Source organism: Aulostomus chinensis, chromosome 21 (assembly GCF_037954235.1).
Source record: "Aulostomus chinensis isolate RoL2024-O1b breed Wild chromosome 21, RoL_Achi_v1.0, whole genome shotgun sequence".
In the NCBI taxonomy this organism is placed as follows: Eukaryota; Metazoa; Chordata; class Actinopteri; order Syngnathiformes; family Aulostomidae; genus Aulostomus; species Aulostomus chinensis.
The window spans coordinates 13,108,644-13,132,700 of record NC_141340.1 but is presented as its reverse complement, the minus strand read 5'-3'; the positions used below and the strand labels follow the sequence as shown (position 1 = coordinate 13,132,700).

Sequence of the window (24,057 nt, the reverse complement as noted above, 5' to 3'; positions counted from 1 at the left end):
CAATGAGCCATACCCAAAATCCACACACAGAACTGATCTATACAACAATGCACCATCCCCTCTAAGACGCGTTCTTCCCTGCCCACTTCATACATCAATTTGAATTTTTAATACAATTTTTAAACCTCAAGCCAAATCTTACTTTGCACGAAAAGTTAAAAAAGGCAAATTCTCCAAACCTGACTTTAGTGACTGCACTGTTCAAGTCGATGAATGTGCAAACTCAACTCAGGTATGCATTAAAACATCGTCTCTGAACCGTGTGACCTTTATTATTCTCACTCTCTCCCTCGCCCTCTCTCGTTCAGGCACAAACACACACACACACAAACACACACATCTGTACATTTGCTTATGTAGCAGCTGCTCGGAGGGAGAATGAGAATTGAGAGTGAGAGAAAAAGAGCAAGGGAGGTCACGGGGTTGCGATGGTTGACTATGCTAATGTTGTTGTTAATGACTTTGCTGTGAGCGATAATTGATCGCGTTCATTACCATATTAACTCTACTGTCCTCACTATTCGTAGGCACACGTGCACACACACATGCACACACACACACACCTACACACAAACACGCACACACACTTCTTTCTCTATGCCGTAATGGATGCCCCGGTTTGATCTTTGGAATAATGAACTAATTAGCTTAATTAAAATCAATAGATGTGCCAATACCAGGTTAGACATTTCAGGGCCGCCGTCTCTATCTGCAGGAGATGGAGTTTTGAGAGAGAGTGGGTGAGAGACGAGTGATGGCAGGTAAAACAGGAAGGGTGTTTAAAAAAACAAACAAAAGGAGTGAGGTAGGAGTGGAAGAGGTAGAAAGGAGAGGAAGCAGTTTGTTGAGATCAACAGAAATAGGATAAAAGGTGTGAGAAGATAAGAGACAAGGAGAAAGTGAGGGAGAGTTGTTAAAAGGATGGTAAAATGTCAGAGGTAAAATGTTAAAATGAGTGGATGAAGACAAGAAAGCATGAAGGAAAATAGGGGAAAGTAAATGAGTGGGAGAGAGAGAGAGAGAAGGAGAGAGGCTAAAAGAGGTTCCTAATGCTGATTTATGAGTGCTTGACGGTCTTTAGCTGGAATAAATGGCTTGTGGGAGTGGCTGCAGCATTACTCCCTGTACAGGATACTAAGTGCATTGTAAGGTCAGCCATAAGGCCAGACTTACATATGTAGTGCTCTGCCCTCGTAAACCTTTGTTAATATATCTGCCACCGAATGGAACTGTAACTAGTCCGTCTGAAACACCGAGACCACTCTGGCTTCCTAACCTGTACGATAATCATTTGATGGCAGTTTTATTTCAAGGAATACTGCGGATGTTAATTGGACAGTAAAAGCAGGTTCTGTGTTTACTTGATGTCTAAGGTATAATGATCCAGTCATGGGCGGCACGGTGGTGCAGTGGTCAGCACTGTCGCCTCACGGCAAGAAGGTTCGAGTCCTGGCTTGGGCACAGGATCTTTCTGTGTGAGTCTCCATGTTCTCCCTGTTCCTGTGTGGGTTCTCTCTGGTACTCCAGCTTCCTCCCACAGTCCAAAGACATCAAGAGAGGACGAGGCTGATTGATACTCTAAACTGACCGTAGGTGTGACTGTGAGTGTGAATGGTTGTCTGTCTCTATGTGTTGGTCCTGTGATGGACTGGTGACCTATCCAGGGTGAACCCTGCCTCTTGCCTGAAGGCTGCTGGGATAGGCTCCAGCCCCCCCGACCCTTAACATGTTAAGCGGTAGAAAATGGATGGATGGATCCAGTCATCAGTGATGTAATCGATTCGGCAATTTACAGAAAATTTATCTGATGAAGAAAGCCCAAAGGTACACCTGGTACACCTGGTTTGTATAACACTAAAGATGCCGTGTTTCAGATATTTTTAAATTGATGAAGCCAAGTGGAGAGGTTATCAAGTCATCCCTGACTTTCACAGAGTATTTTGACTTGTATCCACCACAACACTCTCCGGTCAATGGGTTGGCAGTGGTGTCACTGCAGAATGGGTCCCACCTCTGTCGCTTTTTGCAAGGTTTGAAAAAGGACCTGTAAGTGTTGAAGGTGTACAGTTATCGTACATAGCTTCAGAATGTCTGATTAACGAGGTACGCTTTTCTACAAAACTGTCATTGACTGCACTAACGTATACTTGGGTTGTGTATAATATTTTCTATGAAATCAAAATTTTAAATGTGAGAAATTGTGATTTTATAATCAGAATTATAGTTGAAACTACTTCTGGACAAACAGTGACCTTTAATGTTATCTGAACCAGAATACACAGGGGGAACTACATTCTTTGGAAGCTGAGTGGAAGAGACAGCGGTACGCTAAACTGCCCTACCACTGCCAGTGATTGTGCTAAGCTAACTAGCCATCAGCTAGACTTTCGGGGTCCCAGCTCTCTCATGCATGCACAGAGGAGAGAAGGGTATCTGTTTTCTTGTTTGGCTCTGGGAGGCAATTGGCTAATAAGGATTCTTCCCTCCAAAACTCTCGTGCTCGTTCATAAAATGCATTTGCTACTTACTGTATGTAACTCATTAAAAAGTTGTAAAACCTAAGAATCTTTAAGGTTTTGAAAAATCATTTGATTTCCTCATCAAATTTGACAAACTGATATAACAGTTTTGATGAGAATGTCTGGCTGCTTTTCTGTGTTTTATATCTGTTTTTTGTCTTAACACAGTGTAAGAAATACGAAGTTGTGATTGTAAAATTGAAGCTAAATTTTTCAGGTTTTTAATTTTTTTTTTTCTTACAGAGCAGTCAATTAAGAAGTGAATAAAAAAAAAGTCAACAGATGGATGAATTATAGAGATAGTAAGTTATTTGTAGCCTAACGGCAGTCAATGCTTATCCTTTGTGATTTTCTTACAGGCTGGATCCGCCAGCTTTAGATCGATATAAAAGCACAACAGCACACATTTGCTGAGAATAAAAATTCCTCTTCTTCCAATTCACAGAGGCAAAAAAAATGGGGGATAGTTGTGCAAATGTTTTGCATTACTAATAAGCCAGGCACACATCTGCCCTTGTGGATTCCCCTTCAAAGTAATATGTAAGACTTCAACATTCTCCCAATCAATCTGCTGCGAATCAGTGCAGTAGTACATTTTTATATTTTAAAACATGACTTTGTGACTGCTCAAGTTTCTATCAGGATCAAATCTTGCATCACTGTTGTAAATTGGAGTCCTGCTCTGTAGACTGCACAAACGGGACAAATATATGTCCATCTAAGAAACAGTTTAAATGTAAAGTAATACGTGGAATGAACTTGTGTGGGTATATAATGTATATTTCTACATCTACTCACCCGCTACATTTGAATGACATGCCATATCTTCTCAACAGAAAACATGTAAGGAAGCTGATCTTTTTCCTGTAGGCTATCGTCATAGTTGCATCACATTACACCTGCATCAAGTTCATGCTGGGCAAAATTAAACTCCATATTTTTGTACATACACTCACTTCAAACATACAGGCCTCAGCATTGTAGAGGAAGATGCCGATGTGTTCCTTCCAGTCACCATCACTGTGTACTGCGTTATGTTTTTTTTTTTTTTTCATCTTTCTGTTGTGATCTGGTGACTCACACACACACACATGTTCCCGCTTTTGTTTTTTCTCCTCCGTTGCTTTCAGTTGACCTAGCTCCAGACAAAAGGAATAGATGGGGAATGGAAAAATGGAATGATTGCATAAATGGATAGCTATTTTCAGATAGAAAAGAAACAAGAAAGGGGCAAGTGTGTGTGGGGGGTGGGGGGTGGCATGGAAGAGGAGGCGTGGGTGAGGGACAAGTGGATGAGACAGGATAAGACAAGAGAGTGTGACAAGGTTGGAGGCTGGTAACAAAGAAATAGAAATGGAGGGAGACGTAAGTGAAATGACGAACGGTGACAGTGGAGAACTCATTCCCTGACTGACTGTTGCTATTATACATTTTCTTTATTTCTTGCCTTTTTTTTGCAAGTACTACTTTCGATATTATATCACTACAAGTACTTCTTTTGCTCTACTCCTACTCGGGTTGAGAATGAGAAGTGATACTTCAAGTCAATGACTAAATTCTGAAAATATGACGCTACATGTTTTGTTTTTTTTAATCACACTTAACCTTCCCTCCCTGCAGAAGATATTGGACAATGATGAGCAGAATAGTCACGATAAGTACTGCAACAGGTCAGCTTGTGGATTTGTGAAAAAAAAAAAGAAAAAATGCTGATGCTGCAGAGAGAGGGAGGTTTCAGCCAGTGAGAGGAGTGTTTTTGTGCGAGTCTGTGAGCATTTCTGAGGCTTATGAACAGTGTTGCAGTTGTATGAGGACCACTGCCATACACAGACCTGCATATGTACGATTTAGGCATCAGATCATATCACAGCGGGGCATTATGTTGGTACGGTCATATTTGTAAACTGGGAAAAAATAAAAATGTTATAAATTTTGGAACTTTTGTTAAGCATAAAAAAATCCACTAATGCTCCAAAGAGGAGATGGTGAGTTTTCTTGGAAATACATCTAAAAATAATGGGATGGTCTTGTGATTGTCTTTTATTCGTAACAATACATTAATACAGAAATTGTGAAGTTAGCCCAACATCAGTGAGTTAAGGGTGTTTGCCCAGAGTCTGCTCACATGCAGAGTAGTGGGTTTTAAAGTAGTTAAGTTTCCATGACAACCTTTATTGGAACACTTTTGAAATTAATTTATTACACTAATTTATTATTTAAAAATCTCAGAAATTCCGTTACATTTGTACCAAGTACCAAATTTACAGCGTTATTTACATGCCTAACTGCTAATGTATATCACCCATGACAGCATTTCCTACTGGGAAAAGAAAGAAAGAATTTGACTATTTTTGCAACCCTTTCGATATAAAGTAGATACCTCTTCTGATTGTCCTGAGCAGCAAAGCAAAGGAACTGATGAGATGCAACATTCATGTAATGTACTTCCTGTTATCTTTCCTCTTACTCATGCACTCTGCTGATTTTGACCATTACTTTAATAGTATATTTACTCACCCCCTTTTAATGGCATAGCTTTATTAAACATAAAACGTGCGCACACACACACACACACACACACACACACACACAGAACTGTATATGCCCCACCTCTATCAAATGAGTTTACCGTGGTCATAACCTTCACAGGGCTCATTACCATAGATTGCAGGCCTTTTCTTGAAGCCGAGACCACTGGTGACAGATTACTAACGCAATGGACATGCACACGTACACATGCACCTACTCTGATCCGTAATGAGACCTTATTCCGGACACCCAGCCCAGCTGCCTGTAAATTACACCTGCCACTTTGCTATACATACTTAATCAGCTAATGCTGTTTTATTCCTTATTATTAATTTGCTCCTGTTTCTGATTTATCTCAAGTGCTCTGCATCCCACCAATATTTTGTCTCCTTTACAGTTCAGAGGAGCAGAGCAAGAGAGGAAGGTGTGTGCTTATTCATGTACTTAGGGGATTGCATCTGTAATGAATTGACTAGCTGTTTAGTCATACATAACACAGCCTACTACTCACCTTAATAATGTAAGCAGGTCATAACTCCTTGTAACCCAAGGGTATATAAGGTATCCATCCGCAGCCTACCAATATCAGCCACTGACCTCTACGTGTAGCGGGACTGCTCATTGTCACTTTGCAGCTGCATTTGAATACCTGGTAATGTTTGGGGGATAAAATAATGTGTGTGTCCTCATGTTCTTTGATGAGCATATGGTCACACAACTATGTCTACTTTTGAGCTCAATGAAATAATTATACAGTCCATTGGTATTTTTTTAAAAGAATGACCTTAGTTAAAAAAAAATCAGTGGGTTAATGGGACACTTCACCTGTAAAAAATAGGTCTTTTGAGCTCACAAAGATGTTTTTTTTTCTCCTTCCTGTATTACATTTTTGTGACTCAAGAATGCAGTAAGAGCCAGTCCTTTATACTTAGCTTGAAGCTAACGGGGACTTACAGCTAACAACAGCATAACTATCAAAAATGTCTCTTTACAAAATCTCAAGTGCCACCAGTATTATCCACATCTCAGTAATCCACAAAAACCTTTTGCAAAAGATAATTAACCATAGCTCTCCCAATTTGGTGCTACTACGAATTAGAATAGATGAGCCTGAGAAAGTTGGTTCAGCTCAGTGCTTCAGCCACTCATTCTTAGCGCTACCACGAATAGGATCCAAAGAGAAAGTGTTAAAAAGGTCTTTGTTGATTACTGAGTGTACAGCTGGATAAAGAAGACATGGATTATACCAGAGGATGTGTTTGGGAGGCTGGAAACATTCATTTTTGGGGTTGTTACCTATCAATTGCCATTAGCATCAAGCTAAATATATGTGGCTGGCTCTTTCTATGTGATGGAGTCACTAAGAAGTGATGGAGGAGGGAAAAAAAAGTTCACTTTTTGGAGAAATATTGCTGTCAACAAATGATACAACACTTTTCTATGACCATGTATTGAAATATAAGCTTACTAATTATTTATGAATAATTAAATTAGTTACAAGGGGCGGCGTGGCTCAGACGTAGAGTGGCTGTCTAACAACCAAAGGGTCGCTGGTTCAATTCTCACTTGCCCTGGTGACCATGTTTAAGTGTCCTTGAGCAAGATACTGAACCCCGAATTGCTCCTGATGGCCCTGGACTGGCCACCTGTCCAGGGTGAACCCCGCCTCTCGCCCAGTGTCAGCTGGGATTGGCTCCACCCTCCCGACCCTTAACGGATAAGCAGTGTGGAAGAATGGATGGATGACTGTTATATAATAATGAATTATTTTTGGTAAATTAGTTTTCATCTAATTTTTTTTCTGAAGGTTTACCTGTCCAGCATGGGAAATCTTGTCTTAACCAAAAATTTTAATGTATTGAATTTTATCTTTCCATTTATCTTGCCTTTGTACTGTATAGATATATTTTGGTAACTATTTCACTATTATATACGATGTGTGCACACAAATGTGTTTGCATACGTGCATACTTTTAACCCTTGCATATGCATAATTGAAATACACACACACACACACACACACACACACACACACTCTACAACACTATGTGTTGACCAGTGACTCATTGCTGTCAGTATTGATTTCCTTTTCCCAGAGTGACCCCTGTCACCACGACGATAGAGTGGCCGATATTTCACCAGTAGTGCTCACTCTCCCTCTGTCTACCTTTCTCTCTCTCTCGCTCTTTCTTTCAAGCTTCCACTCTTTATGTGTGTCTGCTTCTTTTATTTCTTGATCCAGTTTTTCATTTTCTGAGCACGCTTTTTGCTTGTCTGGTCAGTTTTGTTTTTTTGTTTTTTTTTTAAATATTTGTGTAACAACAAAACAGGACCCCCCGTGTTGACTCTTTCATGTTTGAGTCATTCAATTATGATTTCTTTTGTGCTGACACAGTACAGCATAACTTCATCAGTAACACTGCAGACCCATATTTCCGACCTGTCCCCTCATACACATATGCAGAAACAGAAGGCAACATAGAGAGGCAGACAGGTGGAGGTTACTTTGTTACAAGGTGTTGCAATCGATTGGATAATTAAAACAAGACTGCAGGATGTTCTTCTGTCCTTCGACTACAGAAAGTTACTCTCTGTCAAATATTCCATGTTGGTTGTCCCATGTTTTTAGAATCATTGCCATGCATCTTTTATTTCAATCCTGAACAAAAACAGCAAAAATTACTGTTGGCATGACAGGCGCCTGAACAAACAAAACTGCAAGAGCATCTTGATTTATAAAGTACTGACAAAGAACACAGCAAACCACTCATTGAAACTGACTGTGAAATCATTTATTTTCATTATTTACAATTTATTTTCTTATGCTAAGTCTCCAGTCACTTGTAAATTATGTGCATTGCTAAAAAGTAAGAAAATACATTAATTTTCCACATTATGCATGTTACTCAAACCCAATACAAATGGTTCTGCGACCCATTTTAGGGTCATCCTCAATTTTTTTTCTTCAGTGTTTCATTTTGTCGGCTTTTTGATTTGATTCTGGCAATTCTTGTTTTTGCATCTCTGTTTGAGGGGAAAAAAAACGAGTCAAGTAGAAAGAAGTAATGTTGTCTCCTCTGTTGTTTGTATTTCAATTTATCCCCTGTCTTTCCCATGATGCTTTCCTCCTAATGACACAGTGATCAAGCCGCTAATAAGTCAGGGGTGACAGTTTACACCTCTATTCCCGTGTGCTGTCAAACGTCATTGCAGTTCGCAGCACTTGAGAAAATCCCATCCTATGAAATTGTTTTCTTTAATTGAACAGTAATAAAAAAGATGCAAACGCTGACCCTTTTTGAAAATGTCAGAGGTTTGTTACATTCGAGAAAAGCAAGTGCAGTGTTTATTTTTCTCTTTTAAATGTCATATCATAATCTCACATATATAATAAACCTCATACCGTACCTTGTTGTGAAGCTGTTTTTTTTCCTTTGTCCCAGGTGCCAGGTGATCTTAGCATTTTACTGCAGGATGTTGGACCGACAGCCTCCATCCCTCATCAGTAAGTGCCTTACTAGAACGAATGACTTGTGATTGTTATATTTTCTCTACTCTTGGCTCAAATATCTAGCGACTTCTTTATAATAACTTCATGAATCGACCATACACACACTTACACACATACACAAGTTCCCGAGTGTAGTGAAGTGTAGCAGAGTTGGCCTCAGGGACTCCTTGTCTCCTCAGGGAGCACCAGCAACACCTCTGTCCCCACGGCAATATGCGAATCCCTATACGATATCTCCCACAGTGCAGCGCTCCTGCAAGGCCCCTAAAGACTTCTCTGGAAAGACTATGTTTTTATTTTGTTATGTAATGAAAGAAGAATTTTCTGATTCTGATGCTTAATGCCTATTTTTATGTGCACTGTCACATTGTCACCTGGATACATGGACTAACAGAATAAAAAAACAGTTTAATATGAGGAAATAACAGAATCTCCGCTGCTTGCTGAAGCTCTAGTTACAACTTGTTTTACATTGTTTAACACAAAAACAATTGAATTTAATTAAATCTAATTCACCTCCATGTGAAACTGAAATGTAATACCACTCTTTAGCACTTCAGTCCAAAGAAATCTGTCAGATACTTTGTATGAGAAGAGTACACCTGCACGCGCACTCATCCACTTTTTCCATCGACATATTTTGAAACACATTTTGACGTATTGCTTTCAAAAAAGTTGTTTGAAACCACACAGTTTGAAAAACTCTCAATTTAGCCCCCCCAAAAATTCCAGTTATATTACGAGTTTTACGATACCCTACATCACTGAGTAAAAGTTTCCCATCCCTATATCCCATCATGCATTGCGCTGGCTTGAATCTGTCACACTTGCCCAACTGAAAGGAAATGCTCGTGATTTATCTGTTTTTTTGCTGCTGGATAGCCTAGACAACCTCCTCTTTTTCCTCTACTCCTCTACAGCCATGCGTCACATTGCCTATACTGCCCCCTCTGACAAAAATGTGCATGACACATCCCTTTTCATCCGAAACCAGTTGACGATACAGTGACATTTCGAGCGTTTGCTTCAGTTTTGCTGGAAAATGAAATAGACACATACCTTAACTAACAACCAGCTCATCAGGACCAATTAAAAGGTTCAGGTCTTGCTCAAGGACACATTGACACTGTCTCTGGGTAGGTTGGGGTTTGAACCAGTAACCAGTGAAGCATCACTCCTGCCCAACCAGCTAATCAGCAGTTATTTTTGACAACCTGAGGAGCAGCCAATTAAATCAGGCAGTAAACCAGGAACTGGTGGTCTGGCACAATGTGGCTGTACAGAATGTGTTTGGCATCTCTGCAGACGGCACTGAAGGGCGTGATGGTTCCTCAGTGGGCGCACTCGCTGTCAGAGACGCGGGGATCTGCATCACACCTTGAGCGTTTTAAATGGCTGCACATATAATAATAATAATAATAAAAAAAGAAATAAATGAAATGAGTAAATCAGGTCTCATGAAACGGAATGACAGGCAGGTTGAAACAGCGGGTGAGTGTGTGTGTGTTTCTTGCCACCAGCGTCAACATTAAACACATCAGATTGAAACCACCCTCCAGGGTAGCATCACTCAGCCAGGTGTGTGTATGTATGTGTGCGGCTGTGTGGTGAAACCTCAGTCTTTTATCTACTTTTCCGTTTCCTCTGTTTTTTTTTTTTTTGTTTATCTACAGATTTATTTTTATATTTCTGTTGAGGTGGTGTACAGAACACACACTTATACACACACACACACATTGATCTATCAATGTATTGATGTGTGAGTGGGTGTCAGGTTTTTTATTTTCAAACTCCCTCCAATTTTTTAATTATTTCCTTTAGTATAATCTCCTGGAGAGTTTTTTTTTTCTACACTCGACTTAACGTGAGTGCTGTTTTCCTTTGCCAAAAGCACTGAAATGTGGAAAGTTAGTTAGAAGAAAAAAAGAAAAAAAAAAGCTTTGACAGAATATCCTGATTCTCATTTGGGAAAGGTTGGAACTTAACTTATCTCACACTCTGACAGTACCCCTTTGTGTAACTGTTCTAATTCAAAACTCCAAACTTTTCATGAGAGGAGTGATAAGATATTTAGGCTTTAGGAGTCTGGAGGTTCATTATTGTTCCATTATTACTTTCTTGCTTGTTTTGTTATTGCCCAGCTGTTTTCTCTGACTGTCTCCTGACTCTTTCTTTTACTGTTTTCATCTCAGCAAGGACAGTACTTTCTCTCCCCTCCCACCTTCCTCCTCTGCTTCCCTTTCTCTCCTACTTCTCTCTCAGGACAGGATGAGGATATGTCTCTTTTTCTACATATTGACTTTCCCAGGTCAGGCTCCTCTTCTCCTATTAGGCCAAGCTAACTGATCAATACTTGGGGCCCTGGTTGAATGCTGGGTGGGCATGCAAACCCTCACCCACGCGCACATGCACACATGCACGCATTCACACAGAGCGTACAGTACAGTAAAACTGTACGCTTACAAAATTAACAACTCGGACTAACCCACCTTAAACAAATCTTAACATAGCTAATCTGACTCAATCAACTGATTATGGATAAATCTAAAAATCCTCTTTGAGTTGATTGTTGCAACAAATCTTCCCTCTTCTCGTCAAATCATCTCCGCTCTCCTCCTTCCCGTGCCGTTTCCCCAGCTGGTGAGTTGTGACATCTGCAGTGCTGCGACATGGATAAACAGCTGCCAGAGATGGCGGGTGTGCGGGCGGGTGGGCAACAGGGAGATAGAGAGAGGGGGAGGGAGAGAGGGAGGAAGGGGAAGCAATCGAAGACAATGAAGGAGGGAAGCAAGACGGAAGAGTGAGGAGGGGTTCTTCCAACAGTTAGGTGTGAGGCTGTGTGTGTGTATGTGTGTGTGTGTGTGTGTGTGTGTGTGTGTGTGTGTGTGTGCGTGTGCGTGTGCGTGTGTGTGTGCGCATGCATCATAAGCGACCAGGTCTGTCTGCGAATGTGCATCTGTGAATGTACTCTGTGTGTGTGTGTGTGTGTGTGTGTGTGTGTGTGTGTGTGTGTGTGTGTGTGTGTGTGTGTGTGTGTGGATGGCAGTGTGCCAGCCAGTGCCATCTGGCTGCTTGACAGAGCTCTTCTCATTTACAAGGAGGTTAATTGCTGTGGCAGCACCCAGGCTGTGTCAAACATCACCCTGGGGATACGGAGGCAACAGACGTGCTACATGTGTGTGTCGGCACATTCACACATATGTGTGTGTGTATGTGTGTTGCAATAAAAAGTGGAAGTGGGTACCTTAAAACTCTTCTCTCAACAACAACCTGCAGTACATTAACCCTGGTATGTGAAGAGGACAGCGCAGAGGACCTGTTTGCTGTGTGTGTGTGTGTGTGTGTGCGCGTGCGCGCCAGGGTATATGCATGTTTCTATTATTCTTATGAATTATGCCTTGTTGCTGTAATGATGTAGAAAGAATTAGGTTTACAGAGCCAATGTCTATGGCCCCGAGGGCAAACACACACACACACACACACACACACACACACACACACACACAAACACAAACGGGACAGGGGAAAGGGGTGGCAATTTGCATGTTATTACTGCATATTCATGACTAATTTTGTTAGCCTTGCCTAATAGGCTTGAGTGACAGGTTGAGAAATCGAGAGCGTGCTTTAATATCTCATACACACACACTCACACACCCACATGCCCTGTCTCTTCAATCACATTTATTCTCTCTCTGTCCACACAATAATCATAACAACACTCAGGGCTCTAACTAAGAATCCTCTGTTCATCTAGTTCGATATTGTGTCATTTGTTCAACACAAATACTTTATTGTATATAACAAAACAGTCAATCATAAAGTCTCATTTGTTACGTGCATAATCATGAGCTAAAATATACACACTCTCCAACACATCCACACACCAAGAATTACATGAATAAAACCATATTTGGAAATAAATAACTGGGAAGCATCTGTTGGTTGGCCCCAGCCAGACCACAAACTATGAAACATTAGTTATTACTACAGTATTACACACCTTTAGGTTTGTCTTGCTGATGTAAAAAAAAAAATAAAATAAATTCAGTAGATATAGAAACTCATGCTTGAGAAGAAGTAGTAGCGGTAGTAATAGTTGTTCCTGCTGCAGTACGTATCTTCGGGTGAGAATAAATAATAATAAAGTAATAATGTGAATAAATGTGCTGCATTTTACATGTAACTATTATTTTCCCTCAGGAAGCAAAAGTATAAAAGTCCAGAATGTACCTGCTTTAAATTGTGTGTGTGTGTGTGTGTGTGTGTGTGTGTGTGTGTGTGTGTGTGTGTGTGTGTGTGTGTGTGTGTGTGTGTGTGTTGTGGGGGTTACAGTGTGCCAAAACAACAGTGGACAATGCACAATGAAAAGGTCTGCAGAGTGCAAAGGTAGCAGCATCTAAAATAGCCTCCACGAGGTAGGAAAAGTGCATCGTGCCCTTGTATCAGCTATCAGTGATGCAAGATTGATACTAATGATGCAAATTTTAGTAGTTTTACTGTATTTTAACAGTTTTTTACAATCTTGATATTGGCAAGGTGGGTGTTCATTTGTGTGTTTTTTAATAGAACCCTTAGCCAAAAACAAAAAGATGCTCCTTATCTCAGTTAGGAAATCTTTAGCTGAGGCGTGTATGCAGAGACACACACTGATGTGTACAGTACACTCAGCACTTTAAACCCACCACCCACCACTGTGCAGGTAAAAATAGAGATGGAATTGGCTGCAGTTACTTTTCATTTAAAAACCCTCTTCAATTTTCAACTTGTTCCCATTTCAAACCTCTAAAGAATCTTTCTGAGATTTTGGTTTGATTTCAGTATTTTTTTTCACCAAAATGGATAAATAAGTTGTGAAATCAGTATTATTTATATCAGCCTTTTTCTCTCCATCTAAAAAAGCCCTGAAATAAGCACGATATAATCACATTATAAATCAACTCTTAAAGGTTGTTATTTCCAGAGGTTGGAAGTTGAAATGTGTGATATTTAGAGTAAAATTGCCACAGTGCAACACATTTGAATTATTTTATATATATATATATATATATATATATATATGCTTTTATTAGATTTACACACAGTTTTTGTAGGTTCTTTTTCTCCTTACAGATTTTCTGACAGAACTACTCAGTAAAGTGATGATTCAAACAAAGGAACGTTGTAGTTAGAGCAGCAAAAAAATTGGATTAATAGTGCAGCAGCACACATTTGTTCCAATTCTCTTCCAGCAACAGAAACCCACTTGTAATCTTAAATCAGCTTCTCTCCCTTTCCTCTTTGGCTTTTACACCATGTGACTGAAAGTTTTTTTTTCTTCCCGAAGTGTAAGATTTAACTCTCTATCCACTCACATGTCACTTTTGTCAAATCGTTCCTTTCCCTTCGCTGCTCGGTGGTGAACGTGTCGACGGGCTTGATCAAATGTGAGTATAACAATTTTAATCTGTGCAAAGTTTCATCAGAATAACTCATCTCTTGAGGCTGGTAAATATAAAATTGTGTGTGTGTGTGTGTGTGTGTGTGTGTGTGTTTTATGTGTCTGCCTGTGTGAAAAGTAGTGCTCCGTGTGATTTTTCTTTTTTTTTCACCCTCCTGCCATATTGGGGTGTGTGACAGCTGTCACTGGTGACAGTCTGGGCAGAGTTAGCATATTTTCACTGTTGGGAAACACACACACGTGCACATGCACACACAGGCACATGAGCGTCAGTTTGTCGTCACTGAGCACACACACCAATTGAATAAACTTTTACAACAGATTAATTTGGGATGTGTCTCTAACTTGCAACAACTCTGAAATCTTTTATTTATCTGAGTATAAAAGCAGCCTTGACTAGAAAAAATACATTATATATAGAGTATAGTCCTACATATTCTTCCTTTTCACATGTTTTGATACACTAATGGCAGATACTGATGTTCTTATCGAAAGAGTTGTGATAAACAGATACCGTCATCGTGTTTGCTAGAAAGGTACAATGCTAACGGCTGAAAAATACGCGCTTGTGTTCTCTCAGCTGTGTGGACCTGAGTTGAATGGACATATGTATGTGTATCTATGGTGCAATGGAGCTGTTGCTATGGAGATTCTTTTTTTTTTAAATGCCTGAGGACTGTGTTTCGCATGTTGAGAGAAGAAAATAACCTGCTGCGTAAAAATAGAGATGCTTGCGCTGCGATGTGGTCAGTGTACCTGCTGCAATTGATTACACTATTCTGAAGTCATCTGTGTTCCCAGTCGGAAATTTCAACCGAAATCCCCCCTCAGAAGTCAGACATCCTGCTCAGAAACTTGGGAATACCTTTCAAACTCTGTGGTCATGATTCAAATTGGCTGCTCACTTTGAAAATATAACCTTTTTGGCACTTTTTTGTCTAATTTTTGACATTAAATCAGTCGTACGCAGAGTGCTGCTTATATTTTATCTGCTGGCCTGTTGCTTCAATGTTTATTCAAAAATACCACACAGAATTTTACCAACTGCCGATGCTCATAGCAAACAACGGCAAACAATGTTTACTTTAGCTTAAACTTCTTCACCTGGAATGGGGTGTGTGTTGAACTCGTGTCTCACCTCAAATGAAATCATCAATCATCATCTCCTGTCAACTTTTGTCAAGTATCGTATCATTAATTGGGCTCTGATTCCCAACCTGTATACACACATACTGGAATTTACCGTAACCCTTATATTTCTTCTATTTTATTTCACAGCGTATAGAACAATAGCAGCCGTCTTCAACCTTAGAAATGGGACATGGTCATGCAGCAAGTTTTCTGTTTCATTTCCCTTTTCATTTCTCCACTACAGGTCAAGGTCTTTGGTCCAGGTGACCTCCGAGTCAGAGGACGTGAGAGTCCACTTTCAACCCAAGGACACGGTCGCCTCTGACGCTAAGAGGGAGCTGAGAGGGAATGCACTGCAAAAGAAAGAGGTAATTGACTTGCCGTGACTTTATCATCAGAATCACCTTCTAAAAATGTTAAGGTGCCACTCACTTTCAGAAGAGGACGCTGCCCAGGCGTAGCGTTTTTATGAACATGTTGAAAACCTTCCTCTATTTCTGTAATTTATTAGAATAGAGCATTTTATCATCATTTCCAAGATGTTGTTGCAGAGAATTCTTAGCATAAGTTATGCTGCATTGTTCGACAAAGATAATCATTTCCACCTCATTGTAAGATAACCCTGTACGATTAAATGAATGTTAAATTGTTTTTTTTCTGCAGCATGCTTGTTATTGTTTAGAAGCCTGTCTGAGGAGTGGAGAAGTCCTCTTTTTTTACGATATTGGTTTGGCAGCTGTGTTAGAAGCTCTCCATGTGTAGCCAGGTTTAACAGGAAGCTGGGGCGTGTGTGATGAATTACCAGCGTATCTCCCAGCTCTTGGTAACAAACATGGCGTTTGCTGGTTGGGATTAAAAGGCAGAGCTTTTTACGGCCTTCCTACACCTCCTTACAGGGTGTCGCTAAATTATACCTACTGCTGTTTTACTGTCTTCTGTGGCTTACGGTTAAGGCGCATGTAAACACACAGCTCGGCAGAAATGCACACACACACACACACACACACACACACACACACACGCACACACACACACACACACATCATGTTTTCATCACTTCAGAGGGCATTGCATTGACTTTAGATTCATTTCCTTGAGACTTAACTGTTGCTAGCTTGACCTGAACCGTTATCTTAAGCCTGATCTTTTCTTAACCTTTGACCATTTTGAAATAACATTCTTTTAGCCTCAGCAGTTTGATTCTACACAGATTTCTGTCCCCACAACATAAGTAACACTTGATACACACATAAATTTCTGTTTGTGGTAAACCAGGCCATGTTGGTTGTTTATGTGTGTGTTGGCTGGTTACTGTTTGTACATGGTGTTTGTGAGTTGACTCATTTACACTGCTGCTAATTATTGGTTTGCGTGATTACAGAGTTGGAGAGGAACAAGCTACAGCTTGTTCTGTTAATCATATTTTCAACAAATGCTGATGTGTGTTTCTGTTTAACTAGTACGTGTGCAACGCAGATGCACAGATAAATCTGCCGAAACACACTCACTCTCTATCCCACACACTCACAGACGGTTGTGTTTCCGTTACTTCAGAGGACATTACATAGACTTGCACTTATTATACTTCCTTAATCCCTCACCTCTGCTCTTACTATATTCATTAAAGGTGTTCATCATAGCAGAGCCATTTAACTTATGGCTTTATGTCCTCACAACCTGATCAGTACAAACTGATTCACACACATTCGCAGGGCTTGTACTGCTATAGTTGTGAGGACATGTCACAACGTATTCCTTAGCCCTTTACTATGAGCAGGTATCAAGCCCCAAGCTTTACCCTAAGGTAAACCTAAACCCAAGACTGCCAGAAGTTCAACTGTAGCTGTTGTTCAAACCAGAAAAGTTCCTTAAATCAATAAAACAGCAGTCACCTGTTGCGCACGTAACTTTGATCATTACAACTGAATGCAGCTCTTACTACAAGCGAAACACAATACTAACAGTGAAGAAAATATAAATCTTCCAACTGGATTTTGTCTTATGAAGTGAGGATTCAAGGAAATGTCTCGAAGTCCTCACTTAGGTGGTTTAAAACTCAAGATGGTCCTCTTAAAAAGAGCCGCTCAACCTCACATACATATCCTTCTCATAGTGTGCTAATGGACAATCATGGCACCTTTAAGCTTCAATTAAAACAACGCAGAAAACGAATCGCCATCAGAATATTAGAATACTAGTATTGTTCAATAATTGTAGCCTTCTCAAGTTGGAAAATACTCGCTCAAATGTGTCGAGGTCCCATGAATGCAGAGTTAGCGGCATTGGCAAGCTGTCATTTTTATTTCTATATAGAAGTGTGGGACCAATTATTTGATCAAACTCCAAATTATTTGATAACTACTTGAAGGTTAATTATGAACCTCCCCCTTTAGAAATTCTTCAAGGACAAATGATATTAAAATTACGTTTGCATTTTGGATTGTTGTATTTGTTGACTTTTTTGTCCGGTTTTCTCAATAAAATAATAAAAAAAAGATTTAGTTAAAGTGGCGTTCCTTTGAGAGTAAATAAACACTGGATTACCCGATTTCACTTTTTCTTCATCAGTGCATTAATCATTGAATAAAGATCTCATTTTTCTCTGAATCAAATGTTTTTCCACCACTGATGGTTTATACTTTGCATCGTTGGCCTTGCGTTTCCTCTTCATCGCTAACCGTAACATATTTACCTTAAAGTACAACACAGCAGCTGCTCTTATTCTGTGATAAGCACTGAGGCTCAAGACATGCCACTCTTGTGGAAAGTGTTGTCAGAGAATTACCCTAATTTTTTGTTGGATCAAATATTTAACATTTGGATTCCAGACTGTGTTGGAAGGAAGCGAGAAGCTGGTGCGCTTGCAGAGGGAGATTTCTTGTCTGCAGCAGATCCAGAAAGACAACGTGAAGGAGATCGCTGAGAAAGACATCTGCATCACCAAACTGCAGACTAACGTTCTGCTGCTGCAACAAGACGGTGTCGACACACACGCTCAGGTGTGCGGAAACTCTTACACTGTTAATGCAAAATAAATGAATTAATAAATGAAACTTTCTGTCAATTCAAATATCACTTCCTCTCTCCTTATATCATTCTGCCTCGCAATGAATGTCTTGTTTCAGGTGGCTTCTAGATTACTACCACTATTGTTCCTCAGACTGCAAAAGCCTGTACATTTGTTCTTATTTTGTCTTAAGCTCTCTGAGTCGAATGCACGAGTGAGTGAACTGCAGGAGGAGGTAAAAAGAAAAGAGGAGGAGTGGATGCGAAGAGAAGATGAACAGCGGCTGAAGCATGAACAGGAACTTAAGAAAGCACAAGAGGGGAGAAGGCAGGAGCAACGAAAGAGAGAGGAGGAGTGGGTGAAGAGAGCAGAGGAGGAGGAGAAGAGGAGGGATGAGGAGTGGATGAGGAAAGCGTCGGAGGAGAAAAAGGCTGGTTCTCAAGCTATTAAAAAGTGGGCTGAGAAGGCAGTTATTCTGAACTCTGAGGTGAGTATATTTATATAATGAGTAAATCTAACCAAACTACTCAACAATGAGTGACAAAAGTGTACATTTGGGTCTTAATTGCATCCCCTCATTCAGCTTAGTTTCAAATTAAAGCGTAACTCACACAGAAACTGACGGAGGAATAGATCTCTTTATATAATAATAGTATACATTAAAATGATCTTTCCATCATCAATTCATTCTCCATCTTCAAAATTTGTCCTCCTAATTCTAGGGGGAAAAAAATACTCAACTTTTGTGTTTCAGCCCTTGGACATGATCTTCCGACATGTTACAAACACCGTTTTCAACTGGAGGAGCTTTTACCTCCACCAAGGCAACCTCAGCCAAATCCAATTTTTAAAAAAAATCAGTTTTGAGCCATGTGAAACAGATCTCCCAGTAAATTTTATGGCTCTTTCCTTCGCTCATGCTACTCCTCTACAACAAGTTTGGTAGAAATCCGCCTTATAGTTTTAGCATAATCCTTTGAAAACCTCACATGACCTCCCTGGCGGAAGTAATAAGGGCCATATGAAACATAGAAAAATCATGAAAGGCACAAAAACAATGAAAAACCACAAATACTAATTAGGTTTGATGAGACGTCATTCATGTTTCAGCATGTGTGCCTGGATGGTAGACAGGAAGTGGGCGTGGCGCCGCCCAGAATTTCAAAACCTTACAGTTTTAACAAACTGTCTGGACCTGCCCGTCAGTGAATATGCTGATGTCACTGTCCACACAGAATGCCGTGGGCGGAGCAAAGGCACTATTTAATAGTTGATTAACCTGAAATTGTTCGTGAGAATGTATTTGTGGTCAACAAGTTTTCGACACTTGAATTTGCCCTGTGCAACAATGACTGAGATGGACATGATAATTAGTATGTCCACTTATATCTCAATCAAAGGGCTCACTGCAAGTGCAATGATGGCTGATAACTCATATGAATTAAACAATTTGGAGGTTTAAAATTCTTGGATTAATTTTCTCGTAAACTCAGTGTATATGTATATATTTATACACAGATTTGTTCCTGTTTCACATCTGTTATTTAACATTGTGATAATAATAATAATGCCTTGTTATATTGCTGAAACAATAGCGGAAGTACTTTCCTTGTGTGCTTTGACCGGTTTTTCGAGCTCCAAACAGGTGTGATGACTTTCAGCCCAGTTTTTTTTTCTGTATAAAATTTCCCCTCGTAGGGTGTTTATGTTTTCCGAATACAGTGCAGAACATACTCAATCCTGCATGCACATGCAGAAAGAGGCAGAAAAAAACCCAACAACAACAAAACACTTCACCTTAATTCAGACCTCAGACACTCTCTCCTCGCTTCTACCCCCCGCCCTCTCCTTCCTTCCATCCTGCCATCTCACCACAACCGCTCCAAATTAATCTGCAAAATATTGATTTGAGGAGCAAGGGGGTGGAGGGTAGGGGTGCACGATTGCGGCCGCATATTAATACGAATGGGCCGCTCTTCATCTCTCCTCTATACTTTAAGATCCTCATATCTTCATAATTGATTAATGTTCCTTTGTGAAGTGGGAATGAATAATACATTAGTGGGCCTGCTGCACCCTCAGGCTGATGAGAAAATGTTTAATTTCAGTAAATGTAGCGCTCCCTCTCTTTCTCTCTCTTTCATTTACCCTCTCTGGTTATTTGTGAGCGTGTTTGTGAGTATTCACTTGTGAGCCCAAAGACTAGACGAGTGTTGTTGATTTGCTGTTTTCGTGTTTGCCGTCAGCTCGGGCTGCGTGTCGAACATCGCAAACAAAAGGCGGCAAGTTGTTTGGCTTCAAAAACAGAAATCACCCATTTTTAGAATTTTTTTTTTTTTTTTTGGTGGGGGAGCAGTGGTGGTCATATTTTTGCACAGGTTGCATCAGAATGCATTGTTAAACGTTCCCTCCGCAATCAGCAAAAACAGGCGAATATGGACGAGTAGACTCTTCATTAGCTTGCTAAGGTGCTGGATAGGGTCATCCACCGCTGCACCAGGCAAAGATGGCCCGACTCATCTGGTTGACAGCGCTAATTATGTTAAACAGAAGGCTAATGATCATGATGAGGGATTTTTAAGCTTCGAAAGCTTTGGTGTGTGTATGTTGGTGGGGTGCCTGGCACCTGATGGTGATCATCTGTGTGTAGATAAATGATTAATTGAACACACACGCACACATACACAGACACCCACAGGTCTCACTTCATGCCTACTTAGCTTTGCTTGATTTTCATTTGAACTAGTGCCAGAGACGATGGGAGGGGATCTACACACACGCATCCATACCCACATACGCGCGCGCGTGCGCGCGCACACACACACACACACACACACACACACACACACACACACACACACACACACATACGCGAAAATTAAATAAATAATACTTATCTTTTAACAAGGATTCTAATTAGTTATGCTAATCTGCCAAGATAACCCAATTAACCTCATAGAGTGAGGCACGGGGGGGGCTTCTCTCTGTGTTTATATGCGGGTGTGGATTTCAATGCCTGAGAGCATATCAGAGACACTTAAGAAAACACATTTGCCTAATTAGTTTTCAATGACAAAGACAAGCATTTAGGTTTTTTTCATGCCTTTATTGTTCTGTTTTTGAATGCGAGGTAATAGGCTTCCCACACTGAAGGAAATAAGCGCGATTGAATCCATGTTTGTGTGCATGCATACGTGAGGAGATTTATATATATATATATATATATATATATATAAAAGTGTGTGTGTGTGTGTATTCGCACACATTTCTGTCTCCCTGCTGCCGGTCCTCTCAGTTAGATCCACATGGACATGTATATTTTTACAACTATTATGGTAGTTTAAACAGAGTGTGTATTTGTTCAGAGAATGTCTGCCTGTTCCATTAGTTTATGTCCTTGGAAATACAATTTGGCCTCAAGTTCTCTCCGTTTATTTAAACCTTCAGTCAGCGTTCCCCTCCTAATAGTGAGCCGTGTTTCCTCTCGTTTAGCTTCACCACTCATTATCCGGGCCATGTGGAAGAGACAGTGTTTAGAGAAGAGAGGGAGCGAGAGAGAGAGAGAGAGAGACTTGGAGAGGGACAGGCGGGAGAACGGGAGGGAGAAAATGAGTAAAAGCCGGAGCAAACGAGAAGGAAAAAGACAGAGGAAATGAATGAGTGACTGAAAGAGAGAGGATGTAAATTGTCTTTGAACCTGACCGCAGCGTCTTGTGCTGCTAATGAATGGTGAGGAGCAAGAAGGGAGGGAAACACACGACCAGTCTTTGTTGTGCCTATGCAAGAGAGAACATGAGAGATTTATGTCTGACAGGAAGTCTCCCAGTTGTGTGGTGTCTTGAACCGCCCACCCTGAGTCCACAGCTCAAACTGCTGGGTTTTAATTAATAGTCTGTATAAATTCCTGTGTGTGCTTTTGTGGTGAATATTCATTTGTGTGTGTGTGTGTGTGTGTGTGTGTGTGTGTGTGTGTGTGTGTGTGTGTTTATTTATCTGTTTGTCCCTGTGGTGTTTCTAACTTTTAGTCATGTAATTCATTAGATTGAGTTTGTAGACAGCAGAGCGCTACTCATCTCTGGTTTGGTGTGTAGGGCAATTGAAACAACATGAGGGGGATTTAGCATGAGAAGAGTTGCATTGTGTGCTGAAGCCATTCTTGCAACTTTATGGATGTGTATAAACTCTTAACGATGCACCGATACATCAACCAATATTTGCCATATTGACAACCATCCATCATCAGTAAGTAAGATGGAATTCAAAGAAGGCAGTGGCTAATGTTTATCTGTTTACATCAGAGTTTATATTCAATATTTCAGTGACGTGTAGGATTGAATTCAATCAGATGGGGTGATAAATGGCTAAAAGACTTAAAGTGTTTGAGTTTATTTTTCATGTTTATATTTTTATTTTGCTTTACTGGCACATAAGGGGGAGTAAGGACCAACAAAGACATCCTAAACAGCCAGGTTCCTATTTTAAACGTCAGTATCAGCCCAGAGTTTCACAATCGATGAACCTTAAGAAAACCTACTTGAGGAGCTTTGAAATACAGTCGATACAGCAATACGTCGTGTTTTGTTTTGGTTTGGTTTTTTTAACGACATCGTATTGATATTCCAGTGTAATCATAAATTTTCAGTAAACAACATGGAATATCACAGTATATTGTGAGGTCCTGGCCCTACATTTTATCGAGTTTGTTTGGCTTACCATTGATTCTTATTCATAATTCTACTGCAAATCCTAACATAAAAGTTAAGGTGCTCAAAAAATGAATGGAAAAAGAGTAACTAAACATCATTTCTTTGCCTGTATGCTAACAGAATTCAGTGTGGTGAGCTAAACTGCAACAGGAAGCGCAAACACTGGCTCGTACTGAGTTTAGGGCTTAAATGCGAGGGGTGAGATGATGATATTAGCTCATGCTCACATCAGCTGAGTCATCTCCTCCATGTCCTTGGCTTATTAACTGATTTAAGACTGATTAGATCAGTCTTGCACACACACAACACACACCACATTTGAATATCAAAATGGAATTGCTTGACCAGTGAAAACTCGATTAATTCAAAATGTTTGCATGGAGGTGTAGGTTAAAACAGATGACTGGGCATATTTTCAATGCACCTTGCAGCATTTTAAGCCATTTATGTCATTAACTAAAGCTCATGTTATGCAAACACATTTTGCAAGTCCAAGCCACTTTAAGAGGAGAATACTTGATGTGCCGTTTACCTCCTTCGCCTTGTTTGACTTCGTGAGATCATCAGTGTAGATATTGATTTTGCACTCTGTAAGATGGAGTTTTAGTGAGCTAAAATGTGTATCTCCATAATGACATGCAGCAGACATGAAGAAGACATAGAGCTTTGCATTGGGCTTTTTATGCACAATACAGATGCACAAACCCAAGCAGCTGGTTGGAATTTGCCAAAGCAACCCCTTTTTTTTCTCCTGATGAACACAAGATTAATGCAGATTTGTCAAAGTCATGTAAATAGATTGGCCGTTACTCTGCCCCCAGCAAAAACCACAAATAGCTTTTCTTCTGTTTACTCTTTGTGTAAGGATTGCACTTTTGTTACCAGTTAAAATCTCATGACAACCCAACAGAATGGTGGGTGATGTAACTTTGGCCTAGAAACCGCCTACATCCTTATTTTTTTCCTTTGAAAAATCCTTTCTATTATGTCATTGTTATGGTTGATGTGAGAAGCAATTGCACTCCCTGTTCCTTCCTATTTGAATGTGTTGCTCCGTTTTTTTACTGTGAGCTTTTTTGATCAGCTCAGAACACCATGTAATACTTTCAATAGTGGATCTGGTACAAAAAAGACATGTAAAAACATACCCCCCCCGACAAGAACCCCAAAACATTGTATGTTTGTTAACGCGAAGTGTTCCTCTCAGCGTCTGT

The 24,057-nt window shown here is 40.2% G+C and overlaps 1 protein-coding gene across 5 annotated transcripts in view; it reads left to right on the top strand.

Moving 5' to 3' along the window:
- pmfbp1 (polyamine modulated factor 1 binding protein 1) overlaps window positions 1-24,057 on the top strand; it is a 122,861-nt gene that overhangs the window by 21,082 nt on the left and 77,722 nt on the right. For all 5 annotated transcript variants that reach the window (XM_086191041.1, XM_086191042.1, XM_086191043.1 and 2 more), the window contains exons 4-7: window positions 8,492-8,553; window positions 15,375-15,498; window positions 17,959-18,129; window positions 18,331-18,624. In XM_086191041.1, coding sequence (XP_086047167.1) covers window positions 8,492-8,553; window positions 15,375-15,498; window positions 17,959-18,129; window positions 18,331-18,624 — 651 coding nt within the window. The remainder of the gene's footprint in view (window positions 1-8,491; window positions 8,554-15,374; window positions 15,499-17,958; window positions 18,130-18,330; window positions 18,625-24,057) is intronic.